The sequence below is a fragment of the Tachyglossus aculeatus genome, chromosome 1 (genome assembly GCF_015852505.1).
Source record: "Tachyglossus aculeatus isolate mTacAcu1 chromosome 1, mTacAcu1.pri, whole genome shotgun sequence".
Classification (NCBI taxonomy): domain Eukaryota; kingdom Metazoa; phylum Chordata; class Mammalia; order Monotremata; family Tachyglossidae; genus Tachyglossus; species Tachyglossus aculeatus.
This window is the reverse complement of record NC_052066.1, coordinates 145,109,695-145,133,967: the sequence shown is the minus strand read 5'-3', so window position 1 is coordinate 145,133,967 and position 24,273 is coordinate 145,109,695. Positions and strand designations below refer to the sequence as shown.

General features: G+C 45.8%; 2 protein-coding genes and 1 long non-coding RNA gene across 4 annotated transcripts in view; 2 read left to right on the top strand and 1 right to left on the bottom strand.

Annotated features, from left to right (window-relative positions):
• The window catches only part of KLC1 (kinesin light chain 1), an 83,409-nt gene extending 82,400 nt beyond the window's left edge, over nt 1-1,009 (top strand). Inside the window, exon 15 of the mRNA XM_038751345.1 lies at nt 408-1,009. Coding sequence (XP_038607273.1) covers nt 408-410 — 3 coding nt within the window. The 3' untranslated portion in view covers nt 411-1,009. The remainder of the gene's footprint in view (nt 1-407) is intronic.
• The window catches only part of XRCC3 (X-ray repair cross complementing 3), a 63,392-nt gene that overhangs the window by 15,135 nt on the left and 23,984 nt on the right, over nt 1-24,273 (bottom strand). For both annotated transcript variants that reach the window (XM_038751380.1, XM_038751388.1), the window contains exons 5-6: nt 18,301-18,513; nt 1,732-1,886 (exon numbers count right to left, since the gene is read on the bottom strand). In XM_038751380.1, the coding sequence (XP_038607308.1) occupies nt 1,732-1,886; nt 18,301-18,513 (368 nt within the window). The remainder of the gene's footprint in view (nt 1-1,731; nt 1,887-18,300; nt 18,514-24,273) is intronic.
• The window catches only part of LOC119932293, a 29,847-nt gene continuing 18,382 nt past the window's right edge, over nt 12,809-24,273 (top strand). The window contains exon 1 of the long non-coding RNA XR_005452299.1: nt 12,809-12,924. This is a non-coding gene — a long non-coding RNA (uncharacterized LOC119932293). The remainder of the gene's footprint in view (nt 12,925-24,273) is intronic.

Below are 24,273 nucleotides of genomic sequence, written 5' to 3'. Positions count from 1 at the left end.
CTCCCACTGTCACGGGACAGGGCCCGGGGTGGGGAGGAATTGGGAGGAGAAGGAGCGGGACGAACATAGGCTTCCGAATAATCCCACCGGATCTTCTGGAAGAAGGAACCTTTGACAGATTCCTGAGGGGACGGCGGGGCAGTCAACCCTTCAGATCAGACCCCCTCTGCAGTGACGGCTCCCTGCTACACACCCCGACCAAAATGCTTTCCTTTGCCCCTTCCTCCCTTTCCTCCCGGACTGGTCGCAGGAAAACCCCAGATCTCCATGCACCTGGACCACAATTTGAGCGGCGGGGTGGGGCAGACAAAGGAGGGCGGTGCAAATAGGGGGTAGGGCAGGATGAGGCGGGAGCATCCTCTAAACAGGCCACGGCAACCCCCTGAGCGTCTTCGCTTCCCTTTCAGTGAAAGGATCCGTCGGGATCCACGAGGTGCCGGAGTCCGGGGGTCGACCCGGGGGACAGCTGTCGCCCTCGATGCCGCTAGCTGCCGGAGCCCGCCCGTATTTAAGCCAGTAGACCTGTAGTCGTGGCTTGCGGCAACCAGGACCCTGGCTTGGTTGCTATTTAACAGAGTTTAATTAAGGTATTCTACTCGCTGTGGAATTTTTTTGTACTAATTCTTTTGTTTTTTAAAAATCATTCGTTGGGATGCTGTGTGACCGCGATCGTCACGAGGGCCACCAGGCCACACAGCAGGAGTCGGTAGACCTCCGCAGGGGTCATTGAACGCCTTGACACGTTTGTTCCTCCCCACCTTTATGAGAGAGCTGCTGTTCCCTCCCTTCCTCATGGTTCTCCCTCCCTTTTCCCCCTCCTCTTGAGGACTGGGTGGGGGCATTTTAGGGCTTAAAGTACGAGGCTTGGCTAATATACAGAGACCGTGGCTTGGAAAGCCCGGAGAGAGCCGACCGGCTCTCTGGAGACCGTTTCGCGTTGGGCTGTTTTACTTGAGTTACGTGTGTTAATGTATCGTACTGTACATTTTTTAAATATTAAATTTATATGCGGCAGCGCTCTCTTTTTTATTGCCTTGAGGAAAACCCCGAGTTCCTTCAAGCGGAGGGAAGAAGGGAAAGGGAATTCCCTTTCAAGAATCCAAGATCGACGCCTGTTACTTGTTTTGTTTTGTTGTCTGTCTCCCCCTTCTAGACTGTGAGCCCGTTGCCGGGTAGGGGTTGTCTCTATTGCTGAATTGTACTTCCCAAGCGCTTAGTACAGTGCTCTGCACGCAGTAAGCGCTCAATAAATACGACTGAAGGAATGAAAGGGGGAACCGGTAGCGGAGAGATCTGGAGCCACCCATTTCGGTAGCACCTCAATCTCCGCCCCAACGCGCATACGGGCCCGGACGAAGGAAGCTTCATCTCTAACGTTCAGGCGGCAAGTGATGATTTTCAGTCCAATCGGTGAAGTGGGAAGAGCAAGGGTTCGGGAGTCCCGGGACCCGCCCTGCTGTGTGACCTCAGGTGAGTCGCTTCACTCCTCTGGGCCTCAGTTCCCTCGCCTGTAAAACGGGGAGAGTTATCCCCGGCTCCCAGCAAGGTGAGGCCAGAATTTAGCAAGTGATGCATTAGTGCACTGGGGAAATAAAGGGGCTTTCTAGGCTCAGCTGCACATTGGCCCCAGTGCTTCTATCGGTCTCCCTGTCCCGGGGGGCCTCTGAAGTGGAGTGAATCGGGTTGAAGCGGACCCACGCCGGGTTGGAGGGGGCGGCTGTAGGGGCTTACCAGGTCCGCGGCGTGCTCGATGAAGATGTTATTGCCAAATTTCATCCGCTCCATGACCTCGCCGGGGACATCGGCCCTCAGCTCCTGCTGCTGGGCTATCAGCTGCTGCAGCCGCTTGTTCGGGAACACGTCCTCGGTACAGATATAGACGGCTCCTGGAAGTAACAGTAACGCCAGTCACGGTGGGATGTGTTAGGTGCGCGCCCTGTGCCGAGCACTGTACTAAGTGCTAGAGATGGGATGAGCTAATCAGATAGCTAGGGCGCCGTCCATAATTCCGGCTCCGCCACTTACCGGTTGTATGACCTTGGACGAATCACCGCACTTCTCTGGGCCTCAGTTCTCTCATTTGCAAAATGGGGATTCAATACCATTTCTCCCTCCTATGGCCTAGTTGATAGATCACGGGCTTTGCAGTCAGAAGGACCTGGGTTCTAATCCCGGCTCTGCCTCGTGTCTGCTGTGTGACCTTGGGCAAGTCACTTCATTTCTCTGGGCCTCAGCTCCCTCATCTGTAAAATGGGGATTAAGACCGTGAGCCCAATGTGGGCCAGGGACTGTGTCCAACCTGCTTAGCTTGTATCTACCCCAGTGGTTAGAAGATACCATTATTATTATTGTTATTGCTTAGACTGTGAGCCTCACGTGGATCCTGATTAGCACTAGTGATGTGTGTGGCAGATAGTAAGCGCTTCACAAAATACCATTCATTCATTCAATCGTATTTATTGAGCGCTTACTGTGTGCAGAGCACTGCGCTAAGCGTTTGGGAAGTACAAGTCGGCAACATATAGAGACGGGCCCTACCCAGCAACAGGCTCACAGTCTAGAAGGGGGAGACAGACAAAAAAACAAAACACGGAGACAGGTGTCAAAACTATTAGTCCCTGTCCCTCACCAAGCTCACAAGTGTAAGTAGGAGGGAGACCAAATATTGATTCCCCATTTTAGAGAGGAGGAAACTGTGACCCAGAGAAGTTAAGTGACTCGCCCAAAGTCACACAGCAGGAGAGTGACAGAGCTGGGACTGGAACCCAAGTCGTCTGATTTCCAGACTCTCTCTTTTACAACTACCTTCAACAATACTGATTAAGCACAGACCTTGGAGCTTTTGGTATAGTCCTATTTCTGCAGGCTTGTCCCGCAGACTTGCTCTCCAAAATGGGGGCAGAGATCGGGGGTCAGCTGGGGGATTTCAGTTCTCTTTTGGTCAAGAAAGTGCAGGAATTAAAAGCTCACTTGTTGACCTCAAAGGAAGCCACTGACACCCTGAAATAGTCTTGTTGTTTCAACAGCATGGTGGGGACCAGTTCCAGAGGCTGTAGGGACTGAGAATCAATCAACCAATTAATCAATCAATGGCATCTTAGCGCCTACCATGTGCAGAGTACGATACCAAGCATTTGGGAGAGTAAAATCCAACAGAATTAACAAACACGTAGAGTGTTGGGGCAACAGGCCTCATTCATTCACGGCCCTATAATAATTTACTGGGGTGGGGGGGTGTTGGTTTGCTTTAAATAGTATTTGTTAAGCACTTACTATACACCAGGCACTGTACTAAGTGCAGGGGTTGATCCGAGCTAATCAGGTTGGACACAGCCCATGTCCCACACAGGACTCACAGTCTTAATCCCCACTTTACAGATGAGGCGACTGAGGCAGAGCAAAGTGAAGTGACTTGCCCAAGGTCACTTAGCAGACAGGCGGTCGAGCCAAGAATAGAATCCAGGTCCTTCTGACTCACAGGCCCACTCTCTATCCACTAGGCCACGCTAGGCAGCCTCTAACTTCTCCCTCGTCGACCTCTGAGCCAGGAGATGTTCTGTGTTCATCTATCCTCCCTCCGCTTCATCCAGACAAAATGAGCCTCAAACCTAAATCCACACCCCCCTCCCGCCTCTCCCTCCTCGGATGCATCTCGGGCCCATCACATCCCAACTCACCCCACCGTGCCCTGGAATCTGATGGCAGGAAGCTTATCCCAGGAGCACTTCGGAAGGCCCCACTATGAATAATAATAATAATGATGCCATTTATTAAGCGCGTACTATGTGCAAAGCACTGTTCTAAGCGCCGGGGAGGTTACAAGGTGATCAGGTTGCCCCACTGGGTGCTCACAGTCTTCATCCCCGTTTGACAGATGAGGTAACTGAGGCCCAGAGAAGTTAAGTGACTTGCCCAAAGTCACACAGCTGACAATTGGCGGAGGCGGGATTTGAACCCATGCCCTCTGACTCCAAAGCCCGGGCCTTTTTCCACTGAGCCAAGCTGCTTAATGACGTGCGCGAAGGCAGAATGGCTTCTTCGGGGATGAGCCCGAGGGTTTTCGGTCGGTGGGGGTGGGGGCTTAGGGTCGGAAGCCGAAGCTGGCACTTTGGCCATGCCGCTCGAGCGCTCAGGTCACAGGGCCCTGCTAGACTGTAGCCCGCTGTTGGGTAGGGACCGTCTCTAGATGTTGCCAACTTGTACTTCCCAAGCGCTTAGCACACAGTAAGAGCTCAAGAAAGACGACTGAATGAATGAAAGTGCCACGCCGCTCGAGCGCTCAAGTCAATCGTGCGGGACGAGGGAGAGAAAGGGACCAGTGTTCTCTCACCTCCTGTTCCCTCTTGTCATATCCCCCACCGCCGACCCCCTGGGGCTGCCCCACTGTTTAATGACCACCTTTCAGCTGGGCACAGCTGCTGCCAACTGCCGAGCCTTAATGGTTTCCAGTGAAAGGGCAGGAGTTGCCAGGGAAATTGTTCAATCCGTTAGTTACAAACAGCCCGCACCAAAATGCCTCCCACTTTCTCTCCCGTTCCTCCAGACGTTGTAACGACCCTGGCCCCTCTCGCTGCTTTCCCTCTTTCAAAATCAGGGCTTTTGTCTTTTCAATGGCTGAGCGGACCAATTTGTCACTGGCAACATCCAGACTGGAATAGGAACAAAACACCTCCGTGCCGGCGCCAGTTCTTTGGACGGCGACTAACTCCTCCTATGGGGATCGGGCCTGTAGTTCTCAAAGGGGAAATCGGAGGCCGTTTTGTCGGTGGGCCGATGAGGCAGGGGCCGCTCGTTCCGTAACGAGCTCGGAACATGACTGCCGACTCTGTTGTATTGTCCTTTCCCCAGCGCTTAGAACAGTGCTCTGCACACAGTAAGCGTTTGATAAATACCATCGATTGATTGAGCCAGGATCCAACTGGTTCTTTACCGGGTCCAGGACAGGCTCCAGGCCATCTCCGGCAGGATCAGAGGCCGGACCCAGACCCGGGCATCGACAGTCTGGCCACTGGAAATAGGAGAAATTGGCTAGATGTGAGTCCCTAAACACAAGACATAAAGCCGAATCCTCTCAATGGCCAGAACAGATGTTCCACTCCTACTACGGCTTTACGGACCCAAAACACCAGCGGTCTTTAAAAAGAGCTGAGGTCAAGGACCCCCCCCCCCCCCCCCCCCCCTAAAAAAACGACACCTGCCAAGTATGGACTAATAACTCTACTCCAGGACAGACATTTAGAGACGACCCAAAACACCAGCGGTCTTTAAAAAGAGCTGAGGTCAAGGACCCACCCCCCCAAAACATGACACCTGCCAAGTATGGACTGATAACTCTACTCCAGGACCGACATTTAGAGATGACCCGCGCTTACAAGTTCTGGAAACACTGGTGCCATATGTCTTTAAATAATTGGCCCAGAAAGAAATTAACTTCAGGCCCCTTACAAGCAAAATGAATTGAGGCATAGGAATTCATTTCAATGGAAATGAGCTAATTGATATTCAATTGCCGTTCCCTAATTCATGATCTATTTTGCGGGTTTCTAAAGGATGTTTGCCCGAACTGCTCATGTGCACGCACTCTCTCTCTCTCTCTCTCTTTCTCCCCCGGCCCAAAAAACCCCAGAGGATTCTAACTACACATTCCCAGGAGGGAATCCATCCCCAGGAGGGGAGAATTATGGAAATATAAACCTGAAGGGAAAGGCGATGGCAGTCGGAAGATAAAACGGGAAGAAGCAGTGGGAGAGGAGGAGAGTCTCTGAACAAGTCAGCCACACTGTCCCACATAGGTAACCAAGGGTCTGTTAGGGTGTGAGGGTCGCAACCCAGCCATTAAAAAAGAAAAAAAACCCAGCTGGAATTGTTCAGTCTGTAAAAATAACTTCCTCAGATGGATGTGGCTGCGGCATCCCTCATGGATTAGAGAGAGCCAGGAATTGGAGCTGAAGTGCCTTCGAGGCTGGAACCCTTCCAGAAAGGGAAGGCGGAAAGTATGACTTCTGTTTCCCTGTGGGTTTGACTGCGGGTCACCCTGCCCGGCCCAAGACGAGCATACCATCCACCGGGAAGGAGCACTGTGGAAAATTGTCTTTTTACGGGGGTCTTGTCTGCCTTCTGCTTAGTGCTTTGTGGCTGGCTGTTCTCCAGAGAGAGAGAGAGAGATCGGCTACAGGACTTCCAGACTCTCACATTAGGAAGCCATTAAAAGAACCATCTGCTCTTCCGAGCTGAAAGCAGAGGACTTGAAGCGGTGGGACTTGGGCCATTCTCGTACTTCAGTCTGTCCTGTTAACTTGGAGTTTTTGAAATGAAGTATGGGAAGGGTATTGAACGGTCCTGTTTCCTCTGTGGGTGGTGACATACTGGTCAGACCCGAGGAAGATTCCCCCCTGCCTCGGCTTCTGGGAGACCGGATCTGGACGTTTTGAATATCGGCTCTCTGGCTCCTCCCTAATACCTACTTTTTTTGAATGGTATTTGTTAAGCTCTTACTATACACCAGGCATTATACTAAGCGCTGATCTAAATCCGAGATAATCAGGTGGCACACAGTCCCTGTCCCACACAGGGCTCACGGTCTAAACTGAAGGGAAGAGGATTTCACCCCCATTTTACAGATAAGGTAACTGAGGTCCGGCAAAGTGAAGTGACTTGTCCAAGGTCACACGGCTTGTGGTGGGGCTGGGATTGGAAACCAGGTCCTTCTGATTCCCAGGCCTGTGTTCTATCCACTAAGCCATGCTGCTCCACCAGGCCATGCTGCTTCACAGAGCCTGGAGCACTGTACTACCACTTGGGAGAGTACAATATAACACACAGGCCCTGTCCACAGTGAGCTTACAGTCAATTCATGTAAGGGAGCTGGAGCTGGAGGGGATGGGGCAGGGAGGGGTTACGTAGACAGGGGAGGAATATGCTTTTGCTTTCTTTTCCTTTCTTTAAAAAATGTAAATGGTATTTGTTAAGCCCTTACTATGTGCGTGCTAAGCACTAGAGTAGTTACAAGATAATCAGGTTGGACATAGTCCATGTCCCACATGGGGCTCACGGTCTCAATTCCCATTTTACAGATGAGGTATCTGAGGCACAGAGAAGTGAGGTGTCTTGCCCGAAGTCACCCAGCAGACAGATGGCAGAGCCGGGATGATTTCATAACTCATCCAGAGGAGCTAATCTCAACTACCCCCAAAACTGTGTAAATGTGTACACGCACGATACACTCGCCGCTTCACGCTGGCCAGTTACACACAGCTATGAAACGTCTCTTCCTGCTTTCCATCTCCTCTCCTCCCTCTCCTCATCACACAGCCCTGTCGGGTTTTTCAGATTCTGAAGCTGGGTTTTTGGTACGCAAAATTCCCTCTGCCACTGCCGGGTTAGGGTCTGATGCACCGCGTCGTCAGCTCCGGGCAGCGCCGCCGATTCCTCCAGGGCTATTTCTGTCTGTGATTCCGAACGCAGCCCATATGGCTGTTCTGGGCTGCGGTCCCGGGACTGCTGGTGCTCTGGTTTGGAGAGGGAAGTTGCAGCTTTGACAGCCTGTCTCATTTCAGAATCCATGTTGTGTTTTCACTGCGAGCAGCTCTGGCCCAGCTAAATGCCAACAGGGGAAGTTCCAGCCCTCCCCCGCTTTCTTCCGGCCACCAACACCCCTCCTTCCGACCCCCAGGCCCTGCAGTTTGCAATCCCGGCTCTGCCAGCTGCTTGCTGCGTGACCTTGGGGAAGTCATTTCACTTCTCTGTGCCCCAGTTCTCTCATCTGTAAAACGGGGTTTCTAGCCTCCCTCCAACCTAGACTGTGAGCCCCATGGGGGGCAGAGACTGTGTCCGACATGATAAACTTGCATCTAACCCAGCGTTTACAACAGCGTTTGACACAACAAATACCACGAAAAAGAATGGCTTAACCTGTCCCAGGGGCCGTTGGCGGCAACCACGCTGTCCCCCGAGGTGTGCAGGATTCAGCAGTGGATGGGGAAATTGAAAAACGACATAGTGGATAATTGCTCTGACCACACATCAGAAGATTGTCTGTTCGAATCCCATCAGGGTCAGGTTAAAATTTAGAGAAGTAGCATGGCCTAGTGGATAGAGCACGGGCTCGGGAGTCAGAAAGACCTGGGTTCTAACCCCGGCTCTGCTGCTTCTCTGCTGTGTGAACTTGGTGCAGTCATTTCACTTCCTCTGTGCCTCAGTTACCTTATCTGTACGATGGGGATTAAGACTGTGAGCACCCTGAGGGACAGGGAGGGGGTCCACCCCTATTTGCTTGCATCCTGCTTAATACAGCGCCTAGCACTTAGTAAACACTTCGCAAATACCACAATTATTATTATTATTCCTCACAGGGTTTCGGGGAGGCTCCTGTGGAGTAATGAAACCCTCTTAAGGTCTTCCATGCACGACAGGTGTGACCAAGTGCCAAAATCTTAATAAAAGTGGCTTGGCATAGGCCAAAACAGCCCATGGCCAACCATTAAGACTGTGAACCCCACGTGGGACAACCTGATCACCTTGTAACCTCCCCAGCGCTTAGAACAGTGCTTTGCACATAGTAAGCGCTTAATAAATACCATTATTATTATTATTATTCTTACGGTTATGGATGAACCACGCAACAATCCTAACTTTCCTTCTAATAAGCCAGTGCGGACCTCTCGTACTTGGATTTTATCCAACCTCCCCTTGAATCTACTGCTATTTTCGGCCTCCCAAATGTCCAGGGGTAACCAAACTCCATTCTTGGCAGAGGTACAGGTTGTACAGGTTAATTAGGTCACACATAGTCCCCTGTCCCCCATGAGTAGGAGGGAGATCAGGTATTGAATCCCCATTTTACAGTTGAGGAAACTGTGGCACAGAGAAGTGAAGTGACTTGCCCCAGGTCAAACAGCAAGCAGTTGGCAGAGCCAGGATTAGAACCCGGGTCCTCTCGCTCCCGGGTCTGTGCTCTTTCCACTAGGCCACGCGTCTGCCATGTGACCCTGGGTAAGTCACTTCACTGCTCTGTGCCTCAGTTATCGCATCTGTAAAACATGGGACTGGGACCGTATAATAATGGCATTTATTAAGTGCTTACTATGTGCAAAGCACTGTTCTAAGCGCTGAAAGCACTGTTCTAAGCGCTGTTCCAACCATATCCAGCCTGTTTAGCTTAGATCTACCGCAGCACTTAGTACAGTGCCTGGCATGCAACCAGTGCGTAACAAATACTATTTTTGAAAAAAAGACCCCCTGGAAGGGTAACAGTAAGGGAAATGCACCCACTTGCTTGGGGAACTCCTTCATCACTAGATGAAGGAGAAGCAGCGTGGCTCAGTGGAAAAGAGTGCGGGCTTTGGAGTCAAAGGTCATGGGTTCAAATCCCGGCTCCGCCAATTGTCAGCTGCGTGACTTTGGGCAAGTCACTTCACTTCTCTGGGCCTCAGTTCCCTCACCTGGAAAATGGGGATGAAGACTGTGAGCCCCACGTGGGACAACCTGATCACCTTGTAACCTCCCCAGCGCTTAGAACAGTGCTTTGCCCATAGTAAGCGCTTAATAAATGCCATTATTATTATTATTATTATTATCATCACTAACCTTCGAAGAATAAACGGGACAGGAAATGAATCCTAGACCTCCCCACCGTGGACTTCCAGGGTTCAGAAGAACCAGCCGACCCCCAGGTTTCACTCTCGGGATTCGGAAGCGGGAAACCCCGGAGAAAAGCAGAGGAATGGGAACGTGACTTTGGGCAAGTCACTTCACTTCTCTGGGCCTCAGTTCCCTCATCTGGAAAATGGGGATGAAGACTGTGAGCCCCACGTGGGACAACCTGATCACCTTGTAACCTCCCCAGCGCCTAGAACAGTGCTTTGCACATAGTAAGCGCTTAATAAATGCCATTATTATTATTATTATTATTATCATCACTAACCTTCGAAGAATAAACGGGACAGGAAATGAATCCTAGACCTCCCCACCGTGGACTTCCAGGGTCCAGAAGAACCAGCCGACCCCCAGGTTTCACTCTCGGGATTCGGAAGCCGGAAACCCCGGAGAAAAGCAGAGGAATGGGAACGTGACTTTGGGCAAGTCACTTCACTTCTCTGGGCCTCAGTTCCCTCATCTGGAAAATGGGGATGAAGACTGTGAGCCCCACGTGGGACAACCTGATCACCTTGTAACCTCCCCAGCGCTTAGAACAGTGCTTTGCACATAGTAAGCGCTTAATAAATGCCATTATTATTATTATTATTATTATCATCACTAACCTTCGAAGAATAAACGGGACAGGAAATGAATCCTAGACCTCCCCACCGTGGACTTCCAGGGTCCAGAAGAACCAGCCGACCCCCAGGTTTCACTCTCGGGATTCGGAAGCCGGAAACCCCGGATGAAAGCGGAGGAATGGGAATGTATTTATTCATGCCTGAATAATGTAAGCTTGCTCTGGGCAGGGAATTTGTGTGTTATTTCTATTGTACTGTCCGCTCCCAAGGGCCCTGTCCAGTGCTTTGCACACACTGAATGGATACTGAGACATGAAAATAGGGGGGCTTACGGTTTGGGCGCCCTCCTTGAGGCCCACATGCTGAGCGGGAGTGGGGATTTTCTCTGTGGTTGCAGGCTCTGACCGAAGTGAGGAGAGGCCCAGCAGCCGAGATCTCTCTGATATAATAATAATGATGGCATTTGTTAAGCGCTTACTATGTGCGAAGCACTGTCCTAAGCGCTGGGGGGCTACAAGGTGATCAGGTTGTCCCACGTGGGGCTCACTGTCTTAATCCCCATTTTACAGATGAGGGAACCCAGGCTCAGAGAAGTTAAGTGACTTGCCCACGGTCACACAGCGGATGTGGTGGAGCTGGGATTAGAACCCATGACCTCTGACTCCCAAGCCCCTGCTCTTTCCACTGAGTCACGCTGCTTCTAACTGTGTGCTCTCATCATCATCATCATCATCATCAATCGTATTTACTGAGCGCTTACTATGTGCAGAGCACTGTACTAAGCGCTTGGGAAGTACAAATTGGCAACATATAGAGACAGTCCCTACCCAACAGTGGGCTCACAGTCTAAAAGGGGGAGACAGAGAACAAAACCAAACATACTAACAAAATAAAATAAATAGAATAGATATGTACAAATAAAATAAATAGAGTAAAAAATCTGTACAAACATATATACATATATCCAGGTGCTGTGGGGAAGGGAAGGAGGTAAGATGGGGGGGATGGAGAGGGGGATGAGGGGGAGAGGGAGGAAGGGGCTCAGTCTGGGAAGGCCTCCTGGAGGAGGTGAGCTCTCAGCAGGGCCTTGAAGGGAGGAAGAGAGCCAGCCTGGCGGACGTGGGGAGGGAGGGCGGGCATTCCAGGCCAGGGGGAGGACGTGGGCTGGGGGTCGACAGCGGGACAGGCGAGAACAAGGCCTAACGGTGAGGAGATTAGCGGCGGAGGAGCGGAGGGTGCAGGCTGGGCTGGAGAAGGCGAGAAGGGAGGTGAGGGAGGAGGGGGCGAGGGGATGGACAGCCTTGAAGCCCAGGATGAGGAGTTTCTGCCTGATGCGTAGGTTGATTGGTAGTCACTTGATTACTTTGTATCTACCCCAGCGCTTAGAACAGTGCTTGGCACAGATTAAGGGCTTAACAAATACCCTTATTTATTATTATTCAACAAGATAACGCTACCGTTTCCTAGGAGAGGGCTAACAGGTCCAAGGGTGGCCAGAAGACGGCGCCTCAGATCCTCGGTTGCATTTTCAGCTTGGCAGGATATTTGGCAGGCCTCGCCTCGCCAGCTTATTCATTCAGTCGTATTTACTGAGCGCTTACTGTGTGCTGAGCACTGGACTAATCGCTTCTCGCGTTTGGCTTCCTGTTCCTGGCAAATCCCGAACCCTTTCTAGAAAAGGGAAAAGAACAAAATTACACATGCACCGATTTCTTCCGAATCCTCCGGCTCGCAGTTCTTTCTTTGCGCACCCTGGGCCCGCCGGGCATTTTTGCAGGGTTTTTTTTTCAAGTGACACAATTAAGTGACACAGTTTTTTTCAAGTGACACAAGTCAGCATCGATGTTATCTGTTAAGCACTTAGTACAGTGCTCTGCACATAGTAAGCGCTCAATAAATACGATCGATGATCTGTTATGGATGGTAAACTAAAGGACGAGGGACCACGGCCGCTGGGTAACCTCCCTTCTCTAATGGCTCAGCCCCGTCTTTTACAGACGAGGATGTGCACAATTAATTAAATACCATCAGAAGTCCTGTGGCCTTTAATCATCCGGGGCTTATTTAGGGTCCAGCTTCAAAGCTTTCTTCTTTTTGGGAATGCGGGCCATTCATAAAACCACATTCTTCTATGCTTTGTTTATCTTTACAGGAGAGGTTGGAGACCCCGATTAAACCCCAAAGCCCTAATGCCTAATTTAAAAGGTGAACTAACGTACTAAGGGAACATAAGGCCGAACAGATCATACTTTGTTAGAACAGGAGGTGAGAGGGTCACCTAGGTGGCTTCCATCCATTTAGCAACGAAATAGAGCTGTCACATGGGAATATTATGATAATACAGGGAATGTATAAGAGATAAATCCCTCTCAGGATGGCACTTGGAGAGTTTCCAGTCCTCTACCAGTCCTGACTATGGGAGGGAGAGTGAAGCAGAGGCCTACCCATTCCATTCGTAGCTTGGCTAACGAGTGGAAGGCAATCTGCTACAAGTCAAAACTCCCCTGCGCTGGGAAGCAGCGACATGGGAGAGAGTCGAGGGCGGAGGCTAGAGTTTACTACGCGGAAGGCGGCAATGCTGTAAACCACTTCCATATTTTTACCAAGAAAACTCTATGGATCCACTGCAGATGGAAGAGGGTCGTGCCGGGAGATGCGTCCATGGAGTCGCTAAGGGTCGGAGACCACTCGACAGCGTGAGACAGAGGTAAAAACTGTGAACTGAAGCTATAGCTTAAGTGCAGAACAAAGATGACTTATTCTCTCTCTCTCCCTGTTCTCCCTCCGCTCTGAGACAGCCCCATGGGACTGGCTCTGCCCTGATTATCCTGCTCCTATCCTAGCACTTAGTACAGTGCTAGGCACCTAATAAGTGCTTAACAAATAACCCAATTATTCTTATTCTCTTCAGAAACACCTGTAAGGGTCTTACCAAACGAGCTACCTCATATAATCTGGAAGCCGAATGTAAACAGACTCAAAGCAAATGTGTGCTATTCTTCTGTATGTGCTTTTCTTCTGGAGAGAGAACACCGTGGCTTACTGGATCGAGCCCGGGCTTGGGAGTCAGAAGGATCTGGGTTCTTATTTCGGCTCTGCCACTTGTCTGCTGTGTGACCTTGGGCAAGTCACTTCACTTCTCTGGGCCTCAGATAACTCATCTGTAAAATGGGGATTAAGACTGTGAGCCCCATGTGGGACTGTATATATGTGTATATATGTTTGTACATGTTTATTACTCTATTTATTTATTTATTTTGCTTGTACATATTTATTCTATTTATTTTAGTCTGTTAATATGGTTTGTTTTGTTCTCTGTCTCCCTTCTAGACTGTGAGCCCACTGTTGGGTAGGGACTGTCTCTATATGTTGCCAACTTGGACTTCCCAAGTGCTTAGTCCAGTGCTCTGCACACAGTAAGTGCTCAATAAATACGATTGATTGATTGATTGATTGATCCAGGTTCTTATTCCGGTTCTGCCACTTGTCTGCTGTGTGACCTTGGACAAGTCACTTCACTTCTCTGGGCCTCAGATAACTCATCTGTAAAATGGGGATTAAGACTGTGAGCCCCATGTGGGACACAGACTGTGTTCAACCTGGGTAGTCTCTATCTACCCCAATGCTTAGTACAATGCTTGGCACATAGTAAGTGCTTTCCCCCCCGCCTTACCTCCTTCCCTTCCCCACAGCACCTGTATATATGTATGTACGTACTTATTTATTTATTTATTTTACTTGTACATATTTATTCTATTTATTTTATTCTGTTAATATGGTTTCTTTTGTTCTCTCTCTCCCCCTTCTAGACTGTGAGCCCACTGTTGAGTAGGGACTGTCTCTATATGTTGCCAACTTGTACTTCCCAAGCGCTTAGTACAGTGCTTGGCACACAGTAAGCGCTCAATAAATACTACTGAATGAATGAATGGACAAATAACATAACCCTCCCACCCCACTTCACTCCAGAGTATTTAATCACATAAATATAAATCTATTTAATCCCTAAACGTATACAGTCTGCTCAACAAAGTTTTAGTCTGTGGGCAGAGAATATATCTGTTATATTCCCGACTCCCCCACATGTCTGCTGTGTGACCTTGGGCAAGTCACTTAACTTCTCTGAGCCTCAGTTACCTCATCTGTAAAATGGGGATTAAGACTGTGAGCCCCACATGGGACAACTTGATCACCTTGTAACCCTCCCAGCGCTTAGAACAGTGTTCTGCACATAGTAAGTGCTTAACAAATGCCATTATTATTACTGTTGTGTTGTACTCTCCCAAGCGCTTAGTATTTGTGAAACGCTTACTATATAATAATAATGATGGCATTTATTAAGCACTTACTATGTGCAAAGCACTGTTCTAAGCGCTGGGGAGGTCACAAGGTGATGAGGTTGTCCCACGGGGGGCTCACAGTCTTCATCCCCATTTTACAGATGAGGGAACTGAGGCCCAGAGAAGTGAAGTGGCTTGCCCAAAGTCACACAGCTGACAATCGGCAGAGCCGGCCAGGCACTGTACTAAGCGCTGGGGTAGAGACAAGGTAATTGGGTTGGACACCGTCCCTGTCCAGCACTGACCTCACAGTCTTAATCCCCCATTTTATTGATGAGGTAACTGAGGCCCAGAGAAGTAAAGTGACTTGACCAAGGTAGTGACAAATGGCAGAGCTAGGATTAGAACCCAGGTTCTTCTGACTCCCAAGCCCATGCTCTACCCACTAGGACACGCTGCTTAGCACAGTGCTCTCCACACAGTAGGCGCTCAATAAATACGACTGACCGATTGAGCATGTTTGTCCCTCTCTCTGTAGGTCTGAATTTACGAATGACCCCAACTGAAGAGCGCTTTACACTTGTGCTCAGTTCTGCCACAATCCGTCGCTTTAAATTATGAACAGGTTGTTGGAGAAGACAGCGTGGCTCAGTGGAAAGAGCCCGGGCTTTGGAGTCAGAGGTCATGGGTTCGAATCCCGACTCCGCCACATGTCTGCTGTGTGATCTTGGGCAAGTCACTTCACTTCTCTGGGCCTCAGTTCCCTCATCTGTAAAATGGGGATGAAGACTGTGAGCCCCCCGTGGGACAACCTGATCACCCTGTATCCTCCCCAGCGCTTAGAACAGTGCTTTGCACATAGTAAGCGCTTAATAAATGCCAATTAAAAAAAAAAAAAGACCCCGGCTGAAGGGAAAACATGTCCCCCTTCTAAAAGATCTCTGGAACACAAAGAGGAACCATTTTGCACATGGAGAACTAAAGGTTAGGGCTGGCTCCCTGCACCCAGGTCTAGCTTCTTGAAACAACCATCCTGCATTTCATTTTCTCCTAACTACAGCCGGGCCAAGATTTCCGATGATTTTCCCCTTCCCCGGATTCTCCCCTCAGCCCTTCAACTTTTTTTTAAAAAAATGATATTTGTTAAGTGCTATGTGCCATGCACTGTTCTAAACACCCCGGGGAGCTACAAGATAATCAGGTTGGAAACAGTCCCATGGGGCTCACAGTCTTAATTTCCATTTTACTGGAGGTAACTGAGGCACAGAGAAGTTAAGTGACTTGCCTGAGCTGCCATGACATCCTGCTAAGTACGACACGCAGGATAAAGGATCAGAAGTAATCATTAGGAGGGGAGAAAAATGGAGAAGTGAAAAAAGCAAAGCATGAAAGCATTATTATTAATGATGAGAATAACGACAACTGTGGTATTTGTTATGTGCTTACTATGTACCGGTAGATACAAAATAATCAGATCTCCCATGGGGCTCAAAGTCTAAGTAGGAGGGAGAACAGGGATTAAATCTCCATTTTATAGATGAGGGAACTGACGACATAGAGAAGTAACGTGATTTGCACACTTAACTGAGGGAATAATAGTCTTCTGGCAATCATTAAGCACCTATTTAGTGCCAAGCACCGTTCTAAGTGCTGGAGTAGATACAAGTCAATCCGGGAACACAGCAAGTACGTGGCAGAGCCGGTATTCGAACCCAGATCCTCTGTCTCCCAGAACCGTGATCTTTCTCCTCTAGGCACCACTGACTCTCTATAAAGGGTGGGAGCAGAGTAATAAAACCTTGCATAGGTTGTAAATTCCACTAGATTTTAAACTCCAGTAAATTGTAGCTTCCTTGAGGGCTGGGATCACGTCTACCACCTCTCTACTGGATTCTCCCAAGTGCTCTGCACACAGAAAGTTTTCATTTGATGACTGGTATTTTTATTTATAGTATTTGTTGAGCATTTCCTCTGTGCCAGGCATTGTACAAAGCGCTGGGGTGGATACGAATCTCCAGACTGTGAGCCTGTCATGGGCAGGGAATGTGTCTGTTTGTTGTTGGATTGTACTCTCCCAAGCGCTTAGTTCAGTGCATTGCACACGATAAGCGCTCAAGAAATACGATGAGATGAATGAATGAATGACTAAATAATAATAATAATGATGGCATTTGTTAAGCGCTTACTATGTGCAAAGCACTGTTCTGAGCGCTGGGGAGGATACAAGGTGATCAGGTTGTCCCACGGGGGCTCACAGTCCCTGTCCCACATGGGGCTCACCATCTTAATCCCCATTTTACAGATGAGGAAGCTGAGGCACGGAGAAGTGAAGGGACTTGTCCAGGGTCACGTGGCAGACAAGTGGCCGAGCCGGGATCCGAACCCAGGTCCTTCTGACTCCAGGCCCGTGCTCTATCCACTAGGCCACGTTCCTTCTCTTATCGAGTGTTCCTTGGTACGGAGTATCATCATCAATCGTATTTATTAAGCGCTCACTGTGTGCAGAGCACTGTACTAAGCACTTGGGAAGTACAAGTTGGCAACATATAGAGACAGTCCCTACCCAACCGTGGGCTCACAGTCTAAAAGGGGGAACTATTCTAAAAGGGGAGTACTATTCTAAGCACTTGGGAGAGTACAATGCAGCAGAGTGGTTAGACACATTTCCTTTCCACAAGAAGCTTCTACTCTAGATATGAAAAATTCCACTGATTCATTATCTTGGAAGCAACATATTCAGGCATGAGGAAGAAAAAAGACGCCATAGACACCTAGCAGTACACACTACCACTTCCAACAGATTATTTACACAAACAGGTTCCTGCTTATCTCTGCATGTCAGGAACTTGGATCCGGCCCTTAGTATATTCCCACGAACCTCCTTTTTTTATGGTAGTTGTTAAGTGCCTACTATGCGCCAGGCACTGTCCTGTGGGCTGGGGTAGATACAAGGTAATCAGGTTGGACACCATCCATGTCCCCCATGGGACTCCCAGTCTTCACCCCCATTTTACAGATCATCATCATCATCAATCGTATTTATTGAGCGCTTACTGTGTGCAGAGCACTGTACTAAGCGCTTGGGAAGTACAAGTTGGCAACATATAGAGACAGTCCCTACCCAACAGTGGGCTCACAGTCTAAAAGGGGGAGACAAAACCAAACATCCTAACAAAATAAAATAAATAGAATAGATATGTACAAGTAAAATAAATAGAGTAATAAATATGTACAAACATATATCCATATATACAGGTGCTGTGGGGAAGGGAAGGAGGTAAGATGGGGGGGATGGAGAGGGGGACGAGGGGGAGAGGAAGGAGGGGGCTCAGTGTGGGAAGGCCTCCTGGAGGAGGTGAGCTCTCAGTAGGGCCTTGAAGGGAGGAAGAGAGCTAGCTTGGCGGAGGGGCAGAGGGAGGGCATTCCAGGCCCGGGGGATGACGTGGGCCGGGGGTCGATGGCGGGACAGGCGAGAACGAGGTACGGTGAGGAGATCAGCGGCGGAGGAGCGGAGGGTGCGGGCTGGGCTGGAGAAGGACAGAAGGGAGGTGAGGTAGGAGGGGGCGAGGGGATGGATGGACAGCCTTGAAGCCCAGGGGGAGGAGTTTCTGCTGATACAGATGGGGTAGCTGAGGCCCAGAGAAGTGAAACGACCCACCCGAGGTCACACAGTAGAAAAGCGGCAGAGCCGGGTAGAATCTCCTCGCTTTAGCCACGAGCCCGTTTGGCCAGGGGGCCACTGCATCGAGATGCAACGAGTCATGCCGGTCCAGAAGGAAACCCGGGGGGCGTCCGCCACTCACCTGCCCCCAGCCCCCCGTACAGGGGAGGGTATTGCACGGACAGGCACAGCTGCATGCCGAGCTGCGTCTTCCCAGCCGAGCTCCGTCCCGCCAGCTCCGTTATCCCGGCCAGGGGCAGGCCGCCGCCCAACAGCCCGTCCAGGACCGGGCAGCCCAAGCTGAGTTTCTGGTGCTGGGCCGGGAATTTCGCTCTCTGCTGATACATGTGAAGCGCTTGGAGGGAGTGGGAGGAGGGGGACAGGGAGAGGGACAGAGAAAGGGAGGAAGATGTCATTCCACGTTTTCTCAGCGTGGCTTTTTTTTGTGGCATCCGTTAAGCGCTTACTATGAGTCAAGCACTGTTCTGAGTGCTGTGGGAATAATTATTATTATGGTAACTGGGGAGTGTTTACTATATGCCAAACACTGTTCTAAGTGCTGAGGTAATAATAATTATTATATAATTATTAACATTTTCTATAATATAATATAATATATAATTTATACCTAACACTGTTGTAAGTGCCGAGACAATAATAATATAATTATTAACACTATCAATAATATAATATGATATGATAGAATATAACATAATAATAAAATATAATATAGTATAGTATAATATAATATAATAATACAATACAATATAATATAATATGTTCTAAGTGCTGTGGCAATAATTATTATTATGGTAACTGTGGAGTGTTTACTATATACCAAACACTGTTGTAAGTGCTGAGGTAATAATAATGATAATAATAATAATAATATAATTATTACCATTTTCAATAATATAATATAATGATATAATATAATATAGTATAGTATAATATAATATAATAATACAATACAATATAATATAATATGTTCTAAGTGCTGTGGCAATAATTATTATTATGGTAACTGTGGAGTGTTTACTATATACCAAACACTGTTGTAAGTGCTGCGGTAATAATCATAATTATTATAATATAATTATTAACATTTTCAATAATATAATATATAATATAATATATAGTACATGATATTATATTATTATTATTATTATTATTATAACTGTTGTGCGCTTACTACGTACCAAGCACTGTTCTAAGTGTTGAGGTAATAATAATAATTATTATTAGGGTAACAGTTGAGCGCTTACTATATACCAAGAACTAAGTGCTGAGGTAATAATAATGATCATTATTATTATTACGGTAACCGTTGAGCGCTTCCTATGTACCAAGCACTTTTCTAAGTGCTGAGGTCATAATTATTGTTATTATTGTTATGGTAACACGATAGTGCTGAGGTAATAATAATAATCATTATTATTATTACGGTAACCGTTGAGTGCTTACTATGTACCAAGCACTTATCTAAATGCTGAGGTAATAATTATTGTTATTATTGTTACGGTAACACGATAGTGCTGAGGTAAAATAATAATTATTATGGTAACCTCTGAACTCTTACTATATACCAAGCGCTGGTCCAAGTGCTGAGGTAATAATAATAATTATTATTAGGGCAACAGTTGAGCGCTTACTATGTACCAAGAACTAAGTGCTGAGGTAATAATAATGATCATTATTATTATTACGGTAACCGTTGAGCGCTTACTATGTACCAAGCACTTTTCTAAGTGCTGAGGTAATAATTATTGTTATTATTGTTAAGGTAACACTACAGTGCTGAGGTAATAATAATGATCATTATTATTATTACGGTAACTGTTGAGCGCTTACTATGTACTAAGCACTTTTCTAAGTGCTGAGGTAATAATGATTGTTATTATTGTTATGGTAACACGATAGTGCTGAGGTAAAATAATTATTATTATTATGGTAACTGTTGAACTCTTACTATATACTAAGTGCTGTTCAAAGTGCTGAGGTAATAATAATTATTATTATTAGGGTAACAGTTGAGCGTTTACAATGTACCAAGAGCTAAGTTCTGAGGTAATAATAATAATCATTGTTATTATTACAGTAACCGTTGAGAGCTTACTATGTACCAAGCACTTTTCTAAGTGCTGAGGTCATAAGTATTGTTATCACTGTTATGGTAACATGATAGTGCTGAGGTAATAATAATAATAATTATTATTATTATGGTAACCTTTGAGCGCTTACTATGTACCAAGCACTTTTCTAAGTGCTGAGGTAATAATTATTGTTATTATTGTTATGGTAACACTACAGTGCTGAGGTAATAATAATGATCATTATTATTATTACGGTAACTGTTGAGCGCTTACTATGTACTAAGCACTTTTCTAAGTGCTGAGGTAATAATGATTGTTATTATTGTTATGGTAACACGATAGTGCTGAGGTAAAATAATAATTATTATTATGGTAACTGTTGAACTCTTACTATCTACTAAGTGCTGTTCAAAGTGCTGAGGTAATAATAATAATTATTATTAGGGTAACAGTTGAGCGTTTACAATGTACCAAGAGCTAAGTTCTGAGGTAATAATAATAATCATTGTTATTATTACAGTAACCGTTGAGAGCTTACTATGTACCAAGCACTTTTCTAAGTGCTGAGGTCATAAGTATTGTTATCACTGTTATGGTAACATGATAGTGCTGAGGTAATAATAATAATAATTATTATTATTATGGTAACCTTTGAGCGCTTACTATGTACCAAGCACTTTTCTAAGTGCTGAGGTAATAATTATTGTTATTATTGTTATGGTAACACTACAGTGCTGAGGTAATAATAATGATCATTATTATTATTACGGTAACTGTTGAGCGCTTACTATGTACTAAGCACTTTTCTAAGTGCTGAGGTAATAATGATTGTTATTATTGTTATGGTAACACGATAGTGCTGAGGTAAAATAATAATTATTATTATGGTAACTGTTGAACTCTTACTATCTACTAAGTGCTGTTCAAAGTGCTGAGGTAATAATAATAATTATTATTAGGGTAACAGTTGAGCGTTTACAATGTACCAAGAACTAAGTTCTGAGGTAATAATAATAATCATTGTTATTATTACAGTAACCGTTGAGAGCTTACTATGTACCAAGCACTTTTCTAAGTGCTGAGGTCATAAGTATTGTTATCATTGTTATGGTAACATGATAGTGCTGAGGTAATAATAATAATTATTATTATTATTATGGTAACCCTTGAGCGCTTACTATGTACCAAGCACTTTTCTAAGTGCTGAGGTAATAATTATTGTTATTATTGTTACGGTAACACCACAGTGCTGAGGTAAAATAATAATTATTATTATGGTAACTGTTGAACTCTTACTATATACCAAGCGCTGTTCAAAGTGCTGAGGTAATAATAATAATTATTATTAGGGTAACAGTTGAGCGCTTACTATGTACCAAGAACTAAGTGCTGAGGTAATAATAATAATCATTATTATTATTACGGCAACCATTGAGTGCTTACTATGTACCAAACACTTTTCTAAGTGCTGAGGTAATAATAATAATCATTATTATTATTATGGTAACCGTTGAGCGCTTCCTATGTACCAAGCACTTTTGTAAGTGCTGAGGTCATAATTATTGTTATTATTGTTATGGTAACACGATAGTGCTGAGGTAATAATAATAATCATTATTATTATTACGGTAACCGTTGAGCGCTTACTATGTACCAAGCACTTTTCTAAGTGCTGAGGTAATAATTATTGTTATTATTGTTGCAGTAACACGATAGTGCTGAGGTAAAATAATAATAATTATTATTATGGCAACTGTTGAACTCTTACTATATACCAAGCGCTGTTCAAAGTGCTGAGGTAATAATTATTATTATTATTAGGGTAACAGTTGAGCGCTTACTATGTACCAAGAACTAAGTGCTGAGGTAATAATAATAATCATTATTATTATTATGGTAACCATTGAGTGCTTCCTATGTACCAAGCACTTTTCTAAATGCTGAGGTCATAATTATTGTTAGTATTGTTATGGTAATACTATAGTGCTGAGGTAATAATAATAATCATTATTATTATTACGGTAACCGTTGAGCACTTACTATGTACCAAGCACTTTTCTAAGTGCTGAGGCAATAATTATTGTTATTATTGTTAAGGTAACACTACAGTGCTGAGGTAATAATAATTATTATTATTATGGTAACTGTTGAGCTCTTACTATGTACCAAGCGCTGTTCAAAGTGCTGAGGTAATAATAATTATTATTATTAGGGTAACAGTTGAGCACTTACTACGTACCAAGAACTAAGTGCTGAGGTAATAATAATAATCATTATTATTACGGTAACTGTTGAGCGCTTACTATGTACCAAGCACTTTTCTAAGTGCTGAGGTAATAATTATTGTTGTTATTGTTACGGTAACACGATAGTGCTGAGGTAATAATAATAATCATTATTATTATTACGGTAACCGTTGAGCGCTTCCTATGTACCAAGCACTTTTCTAAGGGCTGAGGTAATAATTATTGTTATTATTGTTACGGTAACACGATAGTGCTGAGGTAATAATAATAATCATTATTATGGTAACTGTTGAGCTTTTACTATGTACCAAGCACTATTCAGAGTGCTGAGGTAATAATAATAATGATTATGGTAACTGCTGAGCGCTTACTATGTACCAAGCGCTGTTCTAAGTGCTGAGGTTATAATAATTATTATTATGGTAACTGTTGAGTGCTTACTATGTACCAAGCACTGTTCTAAGTGCTGAGGTAATAATAATTATTATTATGGTAACTGTTGAGTGCTTACTATGTACCAAGTGCTGTTCTAAGTGCTGAGGTAATAATAATTATTATTATGGTAACTGTTGAGTGCTTACTATGTACCAAGCACTGTTCTAACTGCTGAGGTAATAATAATAATTATTATGGTAACTGTTGAGTGCTTACTATGTACCAAGCACTGTTCTAAGTGCTGAGGTAATAATTGTTATTATTATGGTAACTGTTGAGTGCTTACTATGTACCAAGCGCTGTTCTAAGTGCTGAGGTAATAGTAATTATTATTATTATTATGGTAACTGTTGAGCGCTTACTATATACCAAGCACTGTTCTAAGTGCTGAGGTAATAGTAATTATTATTATGGCAACTGTTGAGCGCTTACGATGTATCAAGCACTGTTCTGAGTGCTTGATACATTACCATTATCATAATCATTATGATAATAATAATAATGATAATAATGATAATTATCATAATAATAATTATCATTATTATTATGGTAACGGTTGAGCTCTTACTATATACCAAGCACTGTTCTAATCGCTAGAGTAGATACAAGTTAATCAGGTTGGATACAGTCCTCAGGGAAGTGGGTGGGTTTCCCTTGCTGTTCCACAGGGTCCTTTTTCTCATGGTATTTGTTAGGCGCTTACTACGTGCCAGGCACTCTTCTAAGCACTGGGATAGACACAAGTCGATCCAGTTGGACACAGCTCCTGTCCCACATGGGGCTCACAGTCTTAATCCCCATTTTACAGATGAGGGAACTGAGGCATAGAGAAGTTAAGTGACTTCCCCAAAGTCACACAGCTGACAAGTGGTGGAGCCGGGATTAGAACCCAGGTCCTCTGGTTCCCAGGTCCATGCTTTAGAGAAGCAGCGTGGCTCAGTGGAAAACAGCATGGACTTTGGAGTCAGAGGTCATGGGTTCAAATCCCGGCTCCGCCACTTGTCAGCTGTGTGACTTTGGGCAAGTCACTTCACTTCTCTAAGCCTCAGTTCCCTCATCTGTAAAATGGGGATTAAGACTGTGAGCCCCCCATGGGACAACCTGATCACCCTGTAACCTCCCCAGCACTTAGAACAGTGCTTTGCACATAGTAAGCGCTTAATAAATGCCATCATTATTATTATTATCATTATCCACTAGGCCACGCTGCTTCCCGTGAGTCATGAAATAGTTCAGGTCATACAAACTCTCCCCTCGACCATAATTCTTGTGGAATTTGTGAAGCGCTATGTGTCAAGCACTGTTCTACGCACAGGGCTAGATGCAAGTTAATCAGTCCCT